At 35.5% G+C, this 15,613-nt stretch overlaps 1 protein-coding gene across 2 annotated transcripts in view; it reads right to left on the bottom strand.

The window, feature by feature from the left end:
- The window catches only part of GPHN (gephyrin), a 577,313-nt gene that overhangs the window by 119,281 nt on the left and 442,419 nt on the right, over positions 1 to 15,613 (bottom strand). For both annotated transcript variants that reach the window (XM_012656203.1, XM_012656202.1), the window contains one exon: positions 596 to 733. In XM_012656203.1, the coding sequence (XP_012511657.1) occupies positions 596 to 733 (138 nt within the window). The remainder of the gene's footprint in view (positions 1 to 595; positions 734 to 15,613) is intronic.

Raw genomic sequence — 15,613 nt, 5'->3', positions numbered from 1 at the left:
CTCCTCCCCCCAAAAAAGAAGTGGAAGTGATTGATTAAAAACAAACTACTGGGGAACACTATATACCCATTGTCTCTTTAGAAGCTGCTCTCAAGACTAAGAACAGAAAATGAGAGGTGAAGCAGAAAACCTGAGATTAGACTGACTTCTTGGTAATCCATGGACAAACTGATTTTTTTATATTTTTACATTTAAATGCATATTGTCCAGAACTGGAAAACATGATTACAAGACACAATTAGTTATTTCCCATTTCTGACAGAAAAGACATCAGATAGACTCAGAGTTAACTATTTTCCTCACTCAGTGCTGATAGCCCCCTCTTTAGAGCATCAGTATTTTGATGGAGAGCAGAAACACAGCTGATTTTCTTCCATTTTGTATGAAAAAGAAGTTTTATGAGTGTTTTATTTACTGTGTATACTGTTAAGGCTGATCCTATGGTTGAGTAGAAATAAGAAACAAAAAGAATGATGATGATTGTGATAATGGTTAATAATCTTTCTCTTTCAAGAAAATTGTGTGTTTATGTTATATGAGTCTTACCTGGAAAAAAATAAATAAAAGAAAGGGCAATAGGCAAATATAATAGTACCTCGGTAATTGATGATTTCTGTCCCAAGCACCGGAGTCATCTCCAGGACTGTGATAAAGGCTTTGTCCATAGATGTCAGAGGAAAAGGAGACATGCGGTGTCTTCTAGCCACCTTGGTGATATCGACAGCACTATGACCTAAATAGGAAGATAATAACTGAGAATATGATGCTAAAACACTGATTAAAAAGTGGGAATGACTTATAAATTTCAACAATTCCTAATTTCAAATGTCCCCCAATGAAGATTAGCAGGTCAACAATTGTTTTTCCTGCCTCCGAAATACAGACTTCTATGGTGGAACATTAAATCATGTTAGCAATGTTACGTTATATGTCAAATCTTGATGAAATTTAATGATGATATTGGCTAATCCTTTTTGAGCACTTATTATGTGTCAAGGCATTGTTTTTAATTAATTAATTAATCTTCACAACAACCTTATGGTGAGGCACAATTACTATCCTTATTTATGTATGAGGAAAGAGAGGTTTAAATTATACATCTTTAAATAACAGAGCTAGTAACAGAAAAGCCAGGATTCAAACTTAGGTAGTCTTGGCCTCAGAGTTCATATCCTCAACCACTACACTAAACTTCGGACACTTAATACACTAGTTAGTAAAATGAAGTTGTCAAACTTGAATTTATTTAGGATTTTATAGGAAATTTTCTTTCCTCTGAAAAAAGTCATGGAGAAGGATTATTTAGCTATCTATTCCTTGTGTGACCTAATCTAGTCCCATGGCATTAATATCACTCATACTCTAAAGCTACTAATTTTATATCTCTAATCTTAACCTCTGCCCTCAACTCCAGATTTCTGTATCATCCAATAGCTAGTAGATGACATATACTTCCAGACTTGTAATCATCCAACATGCACTTGGATGTGTAACGGGCAACTTATACCTAAAATGACCAAAATCAAACTCTTGATTCCCCACCCCACTATCCCACATGTATGATGTCTTACTCTCTTACAACTCCCATCTCAGTAAATAGCAACAACATTCTTCCAGTTATTAAGCCAAAACTTTGGAGACATCTTTGAATCTTCTCTTATATTTAAACTGTGTTTGAAACATATCTAGAATGTGATCATTACTCACCACTTCCACTACTACTACTATAATAGTTGGAACCATAACCATCATTAATTTCCTGAGAAACTGAATAGCCTCCTAACTGGTCTCCCTGCTGCTACCCCAGTCATACTACAGTTTTTTTTTTTTTTTTTTTTTGAGAGAGAGTCTCACTCTGTTGCCCTGGCTAGAGTGAGTGCCGTGGCGTTAGCCTAGCTCACAGCAACCTCAAACTCCTGGGCTCAAGTGATCCTACTGCCTCAGCCTCCTGAGTAGCTGGGACTACAGGCATGTGCCACCACGCTCGGCTAATTTTTTCTATATATTTTTAGTTGTCGAGCTAATTTCTTTCTATTTTTAGTAGAGACAGGGTCTCGCTCTTGCTCAGGCTGGTCTCGAACTCATCCGCCCGCCTCGGCCTCCCAGAGAGCTAGGACTACAGGCGTGAGCCACCACGCCCGGCCTCATACTACAATTTATTCTCCATACATTATCGTGATCCTTTTAAATTGTAAGTTGTGTTAATCTTTGCTCATAACCCTCCAATGACTTTCTATGTCACTTACAGTAAAATCTGTGCTATGTCCTATATGGCCCAACATATTATGGCTCCCGCTTTTCTCTTCTCCGAACATTTATTGTGCTCCGGTTCACTGGTTCCTTGCTTTTTCTTGATCATGTCAAATACAATTCTTCTCAGGGCCTCTGTACTTTCTGTATCCTTTGCTTGGACCATTCTTCTCCAGATATTATAGATCCATCTATCCCTCACTTCTTTCAGGTCTCTGTTCAAATATCACCTCATCAGAGAGGCCTTTGTTGAACACTCTGTATGGGATAATACTTATCATCATTCTTTATTCCCCTTACCCTACTTTACTTTGCTTCACAGAGATATATATATACACACACACACATATACATATATATATATGGCTATAAATATGTTTATATATTTATATATAAACACACACATATATACATGTGCATACATATATGTATATTCATAACATGTATCTATAATATGTAAATATTTGTATTTATTTTTTTATAGCCTTCTTCTTCTTAGTAGAACATAAGCTCCATGAAAGGCAACAACTTTGTCTTTTTGTTCACTGTTGTTATCCCTAATACATAGAAAAGTTAACTGGCACATATTAACCAACAAAAAATAAGTATTTGTTGAATTAACAAATGCATCATTTAATGACAAAAAGAGACTTCTTGGAGTACTGTGCCTTCATGCATAAATAACTTGGCTTTTTATTGAACCTTTAAGTGTTCATCCCAAAGGGTAAACAGAAAAAAGAGTAACTGCGGACATTGTTGCTTGGCTGTCCTAACTGCTATCCACAAGCTCCTTCTTCCCTAGCCACTTTGCACCTAGGAGTGGCCCTATGATATAATTCTGGCCAATGAGATGTAGGGAGAAGTCCCTGGGGCAGGCTTCCTATTACACATAAAAAGATAAAGAGATAAGGCTTTAAGAGGAAAACGTTTTGCCCTAGAATTCTACCTTCTTTCTACCTGGAATATGGCTGGATACTGGGAGGTGCTGTAGCGATTTTTCAACCATGAGGATGCAAATGCCCACAGAAAGTGTGTAACTGTAAGAAGAAAAAAAGAGTCCGAGCCCCTGATGACAATGTAGAGCTGCTGTACAAGCTCTGGACTGCCTGCCTCCAGACTTTTGCTATGTGAGATAAATAAGCTCCTATCTCCTTAAACCACTTTATAATGATTATATATATATCCTTCAGAAGATCGTGAGTTTCTGGCCATTGCATCTTATTAAATTTAGCACTTCTATTCAATCCCAGTAGCTACTCCAGACGCATTCACTGAATTGACTTAAAGGCACTGCCCCAAAGGGTTTCCATTCTAAGACTAACGACATTGTCATAAGTACCTAAAGAAAAAGATATATAAAGTTGGTCATACTCCTAATACCTCTTCTTATGGACAATCAAAATTGCAAGATTTTCAAAGCTTGAAGATTATTTAGTACTAAATTAGAACAACATTTTCTACTCAAAATTGTAGGCGAACACTTAATAAAGGATTATGTGTGATTTACCATTCACTTAAAATTGAAATACAAATTTATTTATATCTCACTTTCCCTGAGGTTTGGCCCTAGTCAGTCAAATACCATAAAAACATACTGCTACAACCAGTGCAACTGGAGAGAAAGATAGATGTAGTTGCTTCTGCTTTGTATTCAGTTTTATAGGTCTCAGATCTGATTTTTTCTGTGATATGCTGTACTTACTTTATGGTACAAATTGTTTATAATCTTATAAAAGCTGTCCTTTTGAAATATGTTCAGTTTCTGAAAAGAAAACTCTACTTCTTAATTGCATAGGCCTTATCTGTTGAATATGCTTTGTAATAGAATAGGAAAGAGGTTTTCTTATTTATTTACTTATTTTTTAAGAGACAGATCTTGCTCTGTTGCCCAGGCTAGAGTGCAGTGGCATGATCATAGCTCACTGCAGCTTCAAACTCCTGGGCTCAAGCGATCCTACTGCCTCAGTCTCCCGAGTTCCTAGGACTACAGGTTTGTACCACCATGCCTGGCTAATTTTTAAAATTTTTTTGTAGAGATGGGGTCTTTGTGTATTTCAAACTCCTAGCCTTAAGCAATCCTCTTGCCTTGGCCTTCTAAAGTGCTGGAATTACAGGCATGAGCCACTGTGCCTGGCCAAAGTTTTCTTATTAAATAGCAAGTTTGATTATCAGTGATACATCCATTCAACAAAATATTAATATTGAGTGCATTTTATGAACCAGGCAGTTAGGAACTTGGGATACTAAGAGTAAGATATATCCTGCCATAAAGAACATTACAGTCCATCAGAAAGGAAAGACATGTAAGTAAATAAATAATAAGAGCAAGAGGATAGTAAACCACCTACCTGATGGTTCTCTAACTATAGAGATGGGTAGATCTTATTTATTGTTGTTGTTTTTTGGAAATTGTAATGTGGTTATCTAGCAGGCAGGAATAATCTCTCCCATCTCTAAAATAATTTTGTATTTTGTTTATATTTCTCTTCTGGCACCTATCACTCTCTATCTTATGCTGCAGATATTTAAATATTTGCCTTAGCCCTGTTAGTAGATTATAAATTCACTGAAGTTCAGCAGAGCCTTTACCTCATTAACCTTTGTATCCTTTGCCAGTTTTAGAATAGTGTCTCCCTTATACTTATAATAGATAGTGAGTAAATACTTGAAGTATGACTCCATGGCAAATCTTTTAAACAGAGCATAAATTTAGGAAGCAAAAACCAAAGTGGTGCTTTCTGCTTTGCCCCTTTACTTCCCTAAGCCCCCTGAATATTTAAAAACTGTAACAAAGTGACTATCCCATTGGATATATAATTAATCACGTTCTTTTTTATAGATCTATAGTATAAACATTTTATTTTATTTTTAATTTATTTTTAATTGACAAAAACTATATATATTTATGGTATACAACATGATGTTTTAAAATATGTATACATTGTGGAATGGCTAAATTGAACAAATAAACATACTTCGATGCTAATGGGTTAATATTGGTCCCTGGCTAAACTATTTGCATGTTAACATAGGGGCCTTTGGATATATAATAAATTTACTGAAAGGAATGTCAAAAGGAGGAGTATTTTCATTCTCTGGCACATTAGCAAGTAGGGGTGTGTGTGTGTGTGTGTGTGTGTGTGTCTGGCACATTAGCAAGTAGGGGTGTGTGTGTGTGTGTGAGTGTGTGTGTGTGTGTCTGGCACATTAGCAAGTAGGGGTGTGTGTGTGTGTGTGTATTTTCAACAAATGTTTATTGATACCTTTTATGTGCCAAGAGGCGTCTTCTCACTCATGACCCACAGTTAGCTACTTTGCCAATAAAGAAGGGTTAACTTGGTCCCATAAATATGAGGAAAAGAGTATTATTTGTCACTTACTTTCCCCACAAAAGAATAAAATGAATGAAATAAACAATAGCTGCTCTTTTGAGTAAAAGGAATAACTAAATTTTATCATTAACACATCCAGTTCTGTTGTATCCCTTACCACATGCAAGATGATTATGTGTCCCTATAAGATTCCATTTAACAAAAGATTATAGCTAAAATAATTTTGAAAACCACTATCTACCTAGCGCTCTGGGAGGTTAAGGCGGGAAGATCACTTGAGGTCAAGAGTTTGAGACCAGCCTGAGCAAGAGTGAGACCCCATCTCTACTAAAAATAGAAAAAATTAGCTGGGTATGGTGGCACGTGCCTGTAGTCCCAGATACTTGGGAGGCTGAGGTAGGAGAATTTCCTGAGCCCAGGAGTTTGACGTTGCTGTGAGCTAGGCTGACGCCATGGCACTCTAGCCTGGGCGACAAAGCAAGACTCTGTCTCGAAAAAAAAAAAAAAGAAAAGAAAAGAAAAGAAAAGAAAACCTCTATCTAGGTGATCCAGTGCTGCCATTTTCAAATCAAAAGTGGACAAACAATGCTCCATGGACAGTACCAGGGACATACGCAGGGAGGTACTAGTAACTGGAGGCTCAGGCTAAGAATGTCCAGCACTCAAACATACAGCTCAGGGTATCTCACGGAGGCCTCCCAAGGGCTGGCGTGGGGCAGCCCATTTTTAGAAGTCATACATTTCCAAAAGAAATCTGGTAATCAAATAGTTTTCTTTTCTTTTTTTTATTTGTGTCTATTTTTAAAAGAAATACAATTTCAACTATTTTCTGATGTTGACACCAGTGTTTTACAAGGAGCTTCGAAATGAAAGCTTCAAAAAATTTAAGAATAGTTGTCTCTGACTTATCTTGTTTTGTAAGTTACAAACCCAAAGCACTTCTTACTGTTTGGGCCACTAGAAAACTAAATCAGCAGGAAAAAGGATAAAAACTGTTCTCCCTCACACCCCAACCCTCTTCTTGATTCTGAGTCCAGCATAGAAGTCTGATTGAAGAGAAAAAAATTGAGAAAAAATCATTTACTTTTGCGTTTTGAAGGCCAGATGAGTTATTATCTAGCAGCCAGAAGCCCATAAAATCCATTTAGGTAGAAATAGGAAAGGAAGGAACAAGAAATTTTTAAAAAGGTAAGAAGGTTATAATGAAAAAGTTTTATTTTGGGATAGAGAAAATAGTTTCCTACGAAGCAAAAACTATTTCCTGGCCACAAATATATTCTGATAGCTACCTTACATATGAACACCACAGGTCACAAAGAGAATCTGTGAGAACATTAGCTCCATTAAAGTCATCCATACTATAAAACATAACAAACATGTGAAAACGTACATCCTACTGAGAAGATCACAGTGTTCAAGAAAATATTTATTTAAATTTACAATAGTAAAATTACTATATGATTGTTACTGGTAATTTGTAGGTAGGCTACCTAACTTGGCAAACATAAATACAAAGTGCTTAAGGATATAGGATTTTTATATGGGAGTAGGGGTGGAGGTAGGGGAGGGAGTCTAGACATCCTCCCCATCACTGGCTGCATGAACTGAGTTAAGAGTGACAGGCTGAACTATTAAAACATCTAAATTAAACCCACTCCTCTGCAATGGGTTTAATCTTCTGAGTTGATTTGTGGGATTAAAGCTATCCTAAAGTGGTCACAAACTGATGCTAGAGGTTTCTCTAGTAAGCCTGGGTGGCCATAAGTAAAACTTAGCTCATCTTCTTTACATTTTCTGGTTCAGTCCAGACATGGGGATGAAAGTACTCACAATGTTACTGAGATTTCATATCTTCCATGCAGCAGTTATAATCACTGAAAAGACTATAAGAACACAGTGCAAAAAGAATACGGGTTCACTTAGGATTGCCATCATCAAAGACATGGTTAAATACTGAGGACTAAACTCCAATCTTTTTCTTTTGCTCAAAATTCCTTCCAAAGGAGGCCAGATGAGTCATGCCTACGAATGACAGAGTCTCAGTAAATAGGTTTTTATGATGTTGTTTGCTTCCCAACCTGATTCTGGTATAGCATCATGTGATAGATAAAAGACCCTTAAACATTCCTTTCAGCTGATTCCTGGTCTTTTGGACAAAACCTAACTCTTTCAGCCCATGATCAACTAAAGAATCCCTAAATCCACCTGTGATTTATAAGCCCCTGCTCTGAGATGTACCGCCTTTTTGGGCCAAACCAATGAATGCCTCCCATGTACTGATTTATGACTTTACCTGTAACCCCTGTCTCTCTGAAATGTATAAAAACAAACTGTAACCCAGCCACAGCGAGTCCACTTGCTCAAGGCTTCTTGAGAGTGGCTCCGGGACATGGTCCTCAAATTTGGCTCAAGAATAAACCTCTTTCAAATATTTCAGAGTTTGAATTTTTCCGTCCACAATACTAACAGCAATATCTGTGATGTGGAATGCCTTCAAAGGGGCACAGAAAGTATTATTAAAAATGGATTCTTTTCTACTGAGCAGAGTAACAATAGGATCTTTATGATAAAAGTAGTAACCTTTTTCTTGTGATATGGCCATCTTGAAACGGAGCTGTTTATACCAATGAAATTATTTTTCTCACTTCAAATGCATCTTTTTTAGCCTGGTAATTCTTCTTCTTCTTTTTTTTTTTTTTTTTGAGACAGGGTCTTGCTCTGTCACCCAGGCTGGAGTGCAGTGGCATCATCATAGCTCACTGCAATCTCAAACTTCTGGGCTCAAGTGATCCTCCTGCCTCAGCCTCCTTAGTAGCTGGGACTAGAGGCATGCACCACCACACCCAGCTAATTTTTCTAATTTTTGTAGAGACGGGGTCTTGCTCTTGCTTATGCTGGTATTGAACTCCTGGCGTCAAGCAATCCTCCTGCCCTAGCCTCCCAAAGTGCTAGGATTATAGATGTGAGCCACCACACCCGAACCTGTTAGTTTTTAATATACAATGTTTCATCTTGGTTTGAAAATCCATTTTTTAAATTAAAAGTAAATGAAGGAAAGATACTTTCAGATTATAGAACAGAATACAGTAGAAACAAGATGTTCACGCAAGTTCGTCTTGATTAGATTCAAAACCTCAGGATGAAACTTTATTCTTTAAAACAATCAGTAAAAAGAATTCCCTAAGCTATCCAAAATGTAAATCATTATTCATTCTTTGGATATGCTGTAAATATTGAGACTTGTTCTGTTCCTATTAATAGTATTGACTATTTCACATAGTGTTTACAGCTTGAATTCCTTGTATATCTATTTCCCGGATCTTTCTGAACAGCAAACCACCTAAAATGATGAATAGCTTTCCTAGGTAACTTAAAGAGCAAAGATGACACTAAGGTGTTCAGCTTAAATAGTTAGGGCTTTGGTAATTCAAAGAATGTGTGGCTCAGATGTACGAAGCATTTAGTCTTTCATATAAATCTCTCCAATTAATAGAAATTGGTTCCAAAGCTCTAGGGAAACATTGGCAATGGTAACATTTGTAGGCTCAGGACTATAGGTCCTTTGTACATCTGAAAATAATTTCTCATATCATCTCCAATTTAATTGTTTTACAAGTTTTTCTACTTGCTTATTCAAGATAATGAGACTCATAGCATTTCTTTAAAAACCCAGAAAGCATGGCTGGAAGGACTGCTATTTGCTACAGATGAATTAAAAAAATTAAAGTTCTTGTGGGATTTTTGTACATCAAGATGATAAAACAGGCATTGTTGTCATAAAATGTTAGCTCCATAATTTATATCAATGGTTCATTGTCGCTCAAAGGATAAAATTACAATCCCTTAAAATAGTATCTAAAATCCTTTCTTGTCTTATCACTCATTATTCTATCACCTAGAAAATTGATAATATTGTAGATTTCATAATACACTGTACTATTTCATAATTTCCTGCCATAGCGTATGATGTTCTCTCTGCCTAGAATAACTTTTCTCTCATTCTTTTGTTTTCCTAGGAAATTACTCTTCCTTCACAACTTTTTTCAGCGAGAAAATACTCAAATAATGATGGAAACATGTCAAAAGGATCTCAGACCAAGCTTGAAGAGCCTCTCTCTGGCCAAACCTGGTACAACTTGATCATCAGAATAAATTAGGACAGTAACAGATTTTAGCCTATTCAATAAAATGAAAATAAGCATCCATGGAAATATGCTACTATAAATATAGAAATGATTTTTAAAATTTATTGTTAGAACAGAAGGCCAACTGTTCAATGAAGAAATGTTGGCAACCATCATAGTAATAATTGGTTTAGGTAAAAATCATCAACTGATGCTAAGATTAGAAGGTAAAAACCTCCAGAAAAACAACATATTTATATGGTCTCAAGATATATGCCACAAGGTCTTTATTAACTATAAAGCAAAAATAGTTATTTTACAGTGGAGAAACCTGGCAGACACCACCTTAGCCAAGTGTTCAAAATTAGTATCACCAGTAATGTGTAAAACTGAGAGAACGTGGTAAAAAATAACAAGTGAAAAAATAAAATGGTATTAGAAGATATAATGACAAGATAAATGTACTGAAAACACTAAAAAGGAAAACATTTTTAAAAGCTATAACATAGGAATCAAGTGCTTATATTCCCACAAAGGAAAGCAAAGCCTTTAGACCTGAGGTAGCTTCAGATGATCCCCAGGAGCTTTTCATGACTGTCTTTATAAGTCTGGGCTTCGCTACAAGGTGTTCTTAAGGACTGAGGGCTCTTGAGAAAGAGCCTCAGATGAGGATCCCTAGGTTCTTGCCCTTATTGGCAGCAGTAGTAATACATAAACACATTAATAATTGTGGGTACGGTTATTGCCACCATGGTAAAATACCAGCTTTTAGACACAATCCTCTCCTTTGCTACACTCCTCTTTCATCAAATTTTCTCCTCTTTGCTGTCATTCTGGTTCAGGAATATAAACTTTTGAGTTTGTATATTATCTGGTCTGGAATCCCTTGGTTCACTCCTTTCCTGCTGTCTGATTTCTGGTTTGGTGCCCTATTTTGGGTCTCTGAATTGTAGCTTGCTTTGTTATGCTTCCAGAATACCTTTATTAAACTCTAAATAGCCAAAAGGCTAACTGAGAATTCTAGTCTCTCAAAGAAAGAGCCTATTAGGATATAATTTTACAGGCATTAATAGAAGTATAAATATTTTTGAGTCAGTCTATATTTAGAATATTTTCATTGTAAATGCCATTAGTATTAAAATGCAAAATCAGAATTTTGTTTTCGTCAGTAGGCCCTTGTTCCAAACATTCTTTAAATAAAAAGTAAAGAAAAAGTACCATTTCTTTAGAAATTTAAGCTATTATATCTCTCAAAGTGGAAACTGACAAATACACCATTTAAAGCTCTTTCCAAGCATTAACTAATCTCCATAATGCCTTAGGAAAATGGACCCAGAGAAGTTCAAAGTCATCTTTTCAGTTAAAGGTATTTTATTAGTTCATAAAAGCTGCATTTCCCTTAGTCAATCTTAGTCACCCTACATGTTGGTGTTTCTCATATTATTAGATTTAAGCACATAAGACTTCAGCTTCCAGGATGCCCACTGTAAATAGTAACATCAATGACTAATAAAAAAGTAATTTCAGTTAGTATCTTTTATAAGGTGTAAACAATGTTAAACATGATCTTTAGGCACACAGTAGATGTTAACTTGTATAGTTGGGAAAGGAAAACTTAAGAACAGGTGATCATGGAGAATGAAGCAGGGTCTTTCTCAAACGTGAAGATTTACTAACTGTCACGAGTGAAAAGAGATATCTAGTTTTTAAGGTGTTTTGCACGTATGTCGGTAGAAACTATGTAGTTATTTATTCTATATTTATTGGGCACTGGAAATCCAAGTCTTTCTATAAGCCTAAAAAGTGGGGTTAATTTCATAGCTAATTCTGCTGATATGAGTGCTATAGTTCTTTTTAAGTATGAATCATAGTATGATTAGAACTGTAAAGAGCAAAATAAATACAATATAATAAATATACTGAAAGGAAATAATTATAGGCATTTGTAGTAGTGATCTTTTAAGTAGTAGGAATGAGAATGACTTTTTTCTTCCTACTTTTCTGTATTATTCAGATTTGACAATAATACTGTATCACTTAAAAATTTAATAAATGCTTTTTGATTTGAAATAATTTTTTTTTAGTTAACCCCAGCCAATATTTTCCAATGTCATGGTCCAAATTCTGGGGGTTCAGGGAAATATCTCAACAGCATCTGTTTTAATTGTGTTTTTAATCACCAAAAGCTTCTTACTGCTCTAGGGATAAACTTCAGACCTTTTATGATCTGGCCTTTCTCTTCAACTTCATCACCCTTTGCTTTTACACATACCCTTATTCCAGCTCTAGCAAATTCAATAATTTCTAGTACACAGCATGATTTTTTGCACTTGTCTCAACTGCTCTTCCCCTTCCAGCCCAACTAGCAAACACTTGCTTATTTTTCAAAACTATGAAGATAAGGTGTAGGTCTTATCAGTATAAGATACTATAAATCATACAGTTATCCTGGTTTGAAACTGCAGATTATTCTTGACTTCCTTTTCATCCACATTTAGTTCTCAATCCTGTCAGTTCTGGTTTCTTAATATTTCAAAAATCCTGCTTTCTATTTCTATTTCTATTGCTTGAACTTTAATTCAGGCTCTAATCAGACTCCTGCTTCTGGTCTTGCCAAGACTCAATCCATTCTTCACACAGTAGTACATGTTTTTCCAAAAGTTCAAATTCGATCTTGTCATTTCCATGTTTAAATTCCTCTATTGGACTAAAACCTGACCATGGAGGCCACTTAATGTTAGGCTTTTTACTTTGAACTTTATCTTGCAAACCAGTGAAAAACCATTTGCATAACTTTATCATGTAAGCCAATGGGAAATTGTTTTTAAGCATGACAATGACACTCATAAAGATTTCTTGTGGACAACAAATTCTATCATAGAAAGCTTAAAAGATTCGCTCAAAATCAAATCTCTAAATAAACAGTAGGTCAAGATTAAAAGACCTGATCACCTGATTTTTTAGTCTGGTATGCTTCTTCACGTACCACATTAGGGGGACTTTTCCCCCTTCAACTTCATTAAGTAAATATGAATCAAATACCTTTCATCTTTGTTAAGCACAGGGAGTGATGCTGAAATAAGTAAGACAAGATTCCTATCTTCCATAGTGTTTCATGAAACACACAAATCACTCTGTGTTTTAAGGAAAACTAATATATCTATGCTTATGTTTTAAGGTACAAACAAAATACTATGTATGATAACAAAGAAAAGGGAACAACTAATTCTGAGGGCACAAAATGTAAGGCTTCACAGAGAAGGTGACAACTGAGTTGGGCTTTACACAATGAGAAAAAGGGGAGGAACATCTGAAACTGGAGAAACACAATGAAAATCATAGAGATTTGAAAGTACTTTTAAAGAACGAGGAATTGCCCAATGAGATTAGAGGCTGGAGGTGGAGAGGATGACATACAAAGACAAGGCATAAAGGATAAGTTTGGAGGCTTAGCACTGTAGATTGTGGAGAACCATTCGAGATTTTCAGAAGAGAAGTAATATGTATTTTAAAATGTAATACTTGACTGATGGAAGACTAGAAGGGAGAGAGACTGAAGATAGGAAGTTATGCTACTGCACTCCTAAAGGTAAATGAAGAAGATGGCCTGAACTATTACAATATGAATGGCAAAAATGGCATAACAGAAGGTTCTATGTCTGACTGTGTTTTGGGAACGAGATGGGGATATAGTAAATATCCTGGTGAGATTTCAAGCTTAGTTATTAGAGTAGGTTGGCAGTGTCATTGTCTAATAGAAGAATACAGGAACAATTAGGAGGAAAGGATTCTAAATTTGGTGTCTGGTGAGGGGAATGTGAGATGCCAGCAGGATTTCAAAGGATGGTTCCAGTATGCAACAGCAAGGGAGTCTTGGAGCTTGGAAGAGAAGCCAGGCCTAACTTTCAAAGTCATTAGTATATAGGTTGTGAATCTAACAATGAGGATCAATAATTCACTTGTTATATATAGAATGGTAAAAGGACACATCATAAGAAAGAGACTTTGAAGGACAATAAATGTCCACTCCAGAATAAATTCTATTATCGACCATTAACTTAACTTTTTAAAGTTTTTCCAGATGTTTAATCCATGTACATTTCATTTTTCTAACCCTCTTAACAATTTTTAAGTATTTATATTATGTTAACAGCTTAAAAGTATCAACATACAAATATTGCTGTACAACAGATCACTAGAACTTTCGTCTTGTGTGAATGAAACTTCCCATTGAACAACTCTCCATTTCCCCCTCCCCTCGGTCCTTGGCAACCATTATTCTACTTTCTATTCTATGAGTTTGATTACTTTAGATATCTCATGTAAGTGGAATCGTGAAGAATTTATCTTTTTGTGATTGACTTATTTCACTTAGCGTAACGTCCTCAAGGTTCACCCATATTGTAGCATGTGACAGGGTTTCCTTATTTTTTTAGGCTGAATAATATTCCATTGTATGAATACACCGTATTTTGTTTATCCATTTATCTGTTCATGGACATTTAGATTACTTCCACATCTTGGCTATTGTGAATAATGCCACAACGAACATGGGTGTGCAAATATCTCTTTGAGATTCTATTTTTGATTCTTTTGGATATATACCCAGAAGTTGGATTTGAAGATCATATGAAAACTGTATTTTTAATTTTTTAAGGAAATTCCATACTATTTTCCACAGCAGTTGCACCATTTTACAATCCCATCAATAGTGCACAGGGTTCCAATTCCTCCCCATTCTCCCCAACACTTATTTTCTGTTTTTTTCTTTTATAGTTGCTATCTTAAGGGATATGAGTGATATCTCATTGTGATTTTGATATATTTCCCTGATGATTAGTGACATTGAGAAGCTTTTCATGGGCCTATTGGCCATTTGTATATCTTTTTTGAAAGATGTCTATTCAAGTCCTTTGCCCATTTTTAATCAGATTATCTGATTTTTTTGTTGCTGAGTTGTAGGAGATCTTTATATATTCTGTTATTAACCGCATATCAGATACATGATCTGCAATTATTTTCTCCCACTCTGTAGTTACCTTTGAACTCTGTTGATTGTGTCCTTTGATGTTCAAAATATTTAAGTTTGATGTAGTCCTATTTGTCTATGTTTGCTTTAGCTGCCTGTGCTTTTGGTGTCATATCCAAGAGACCATTTCCCATTACAATGTTGGAAAGCTTTTCTCCATATTTTTTTCCTAGGATTTTTATAGTTTCAGGTCTTACATTTAGGTCTTTGATCCATTTTCAGCTAATTTTTGTATATGGTGTAAGATAAGGGTCCATCTTCATCATTTTGCATAAGGATAGCTGTTTTCCTAACATTTGTTGGAGACTGTCTTTTCTCTATTGAGTGGTCTTGGCACCCATGTCAAAGATCATTTGAGAGTTTGTTTCATAAGAGAGTTTGTTTCTGGGCTCTATTTTCTGTTCCATTGGCCTATATGTCTGTCTTTCTGCCAGTACCGTAACTTTTTTTGATTACTGCAACTTTGTAATATGTTTTAAAATTAGGAAGTGTGAGGCTTCTAGCTTTGTTCCTCTTTTTCAACATTGTTTTGGGCATATCAGGACCTCTGACATTCTACATGAATTTTAGGATGTTACTTTCTATTTCTGCAAAAAAATGCCATTGGCATTTTGGTAGAGGTTGCACTGAATCTGTACATTGCTTTGGATAGTATGGATATTTTATGAATAACAATATTAAGTCTTCCAATCCATGAACATGGGATGTCTTTCCATTTACTTGTGTTTTTAACTTCTTTCAGCAACGTTATGTCATTTTCACTGTGCAAGTCTTTCACCTCCTTAGTTAAGTTTATTCCTAAGTATTTTATTCTTTTTGATGCTATTGTAATGGGATTATCTTAATTCCTTTTCAGATTAACTGTTGATTGTGTATAG

Source organism: Propithecus coquereli, unplaced genomic scaffold (assembly GCF_000956105.1).
Source record: "Propithecus coquereli isolate 6110/MARCELLA unplaced genomic scaffold, Pcoq_1.0 Scaffold5, whole genome shotgun sequence".
Classification (NCBI taxonomy): domain Eukaryota; kingdom Metazoa; phylum Chordata; class Mammalia; order Primates; family Indriidae; genus Propithecus; species Propithecus coquereli.
Note: the sequence above shows the minus strand (reverse complement) of the source record. Positions and strands in the feature narration are given on the sequence as shown.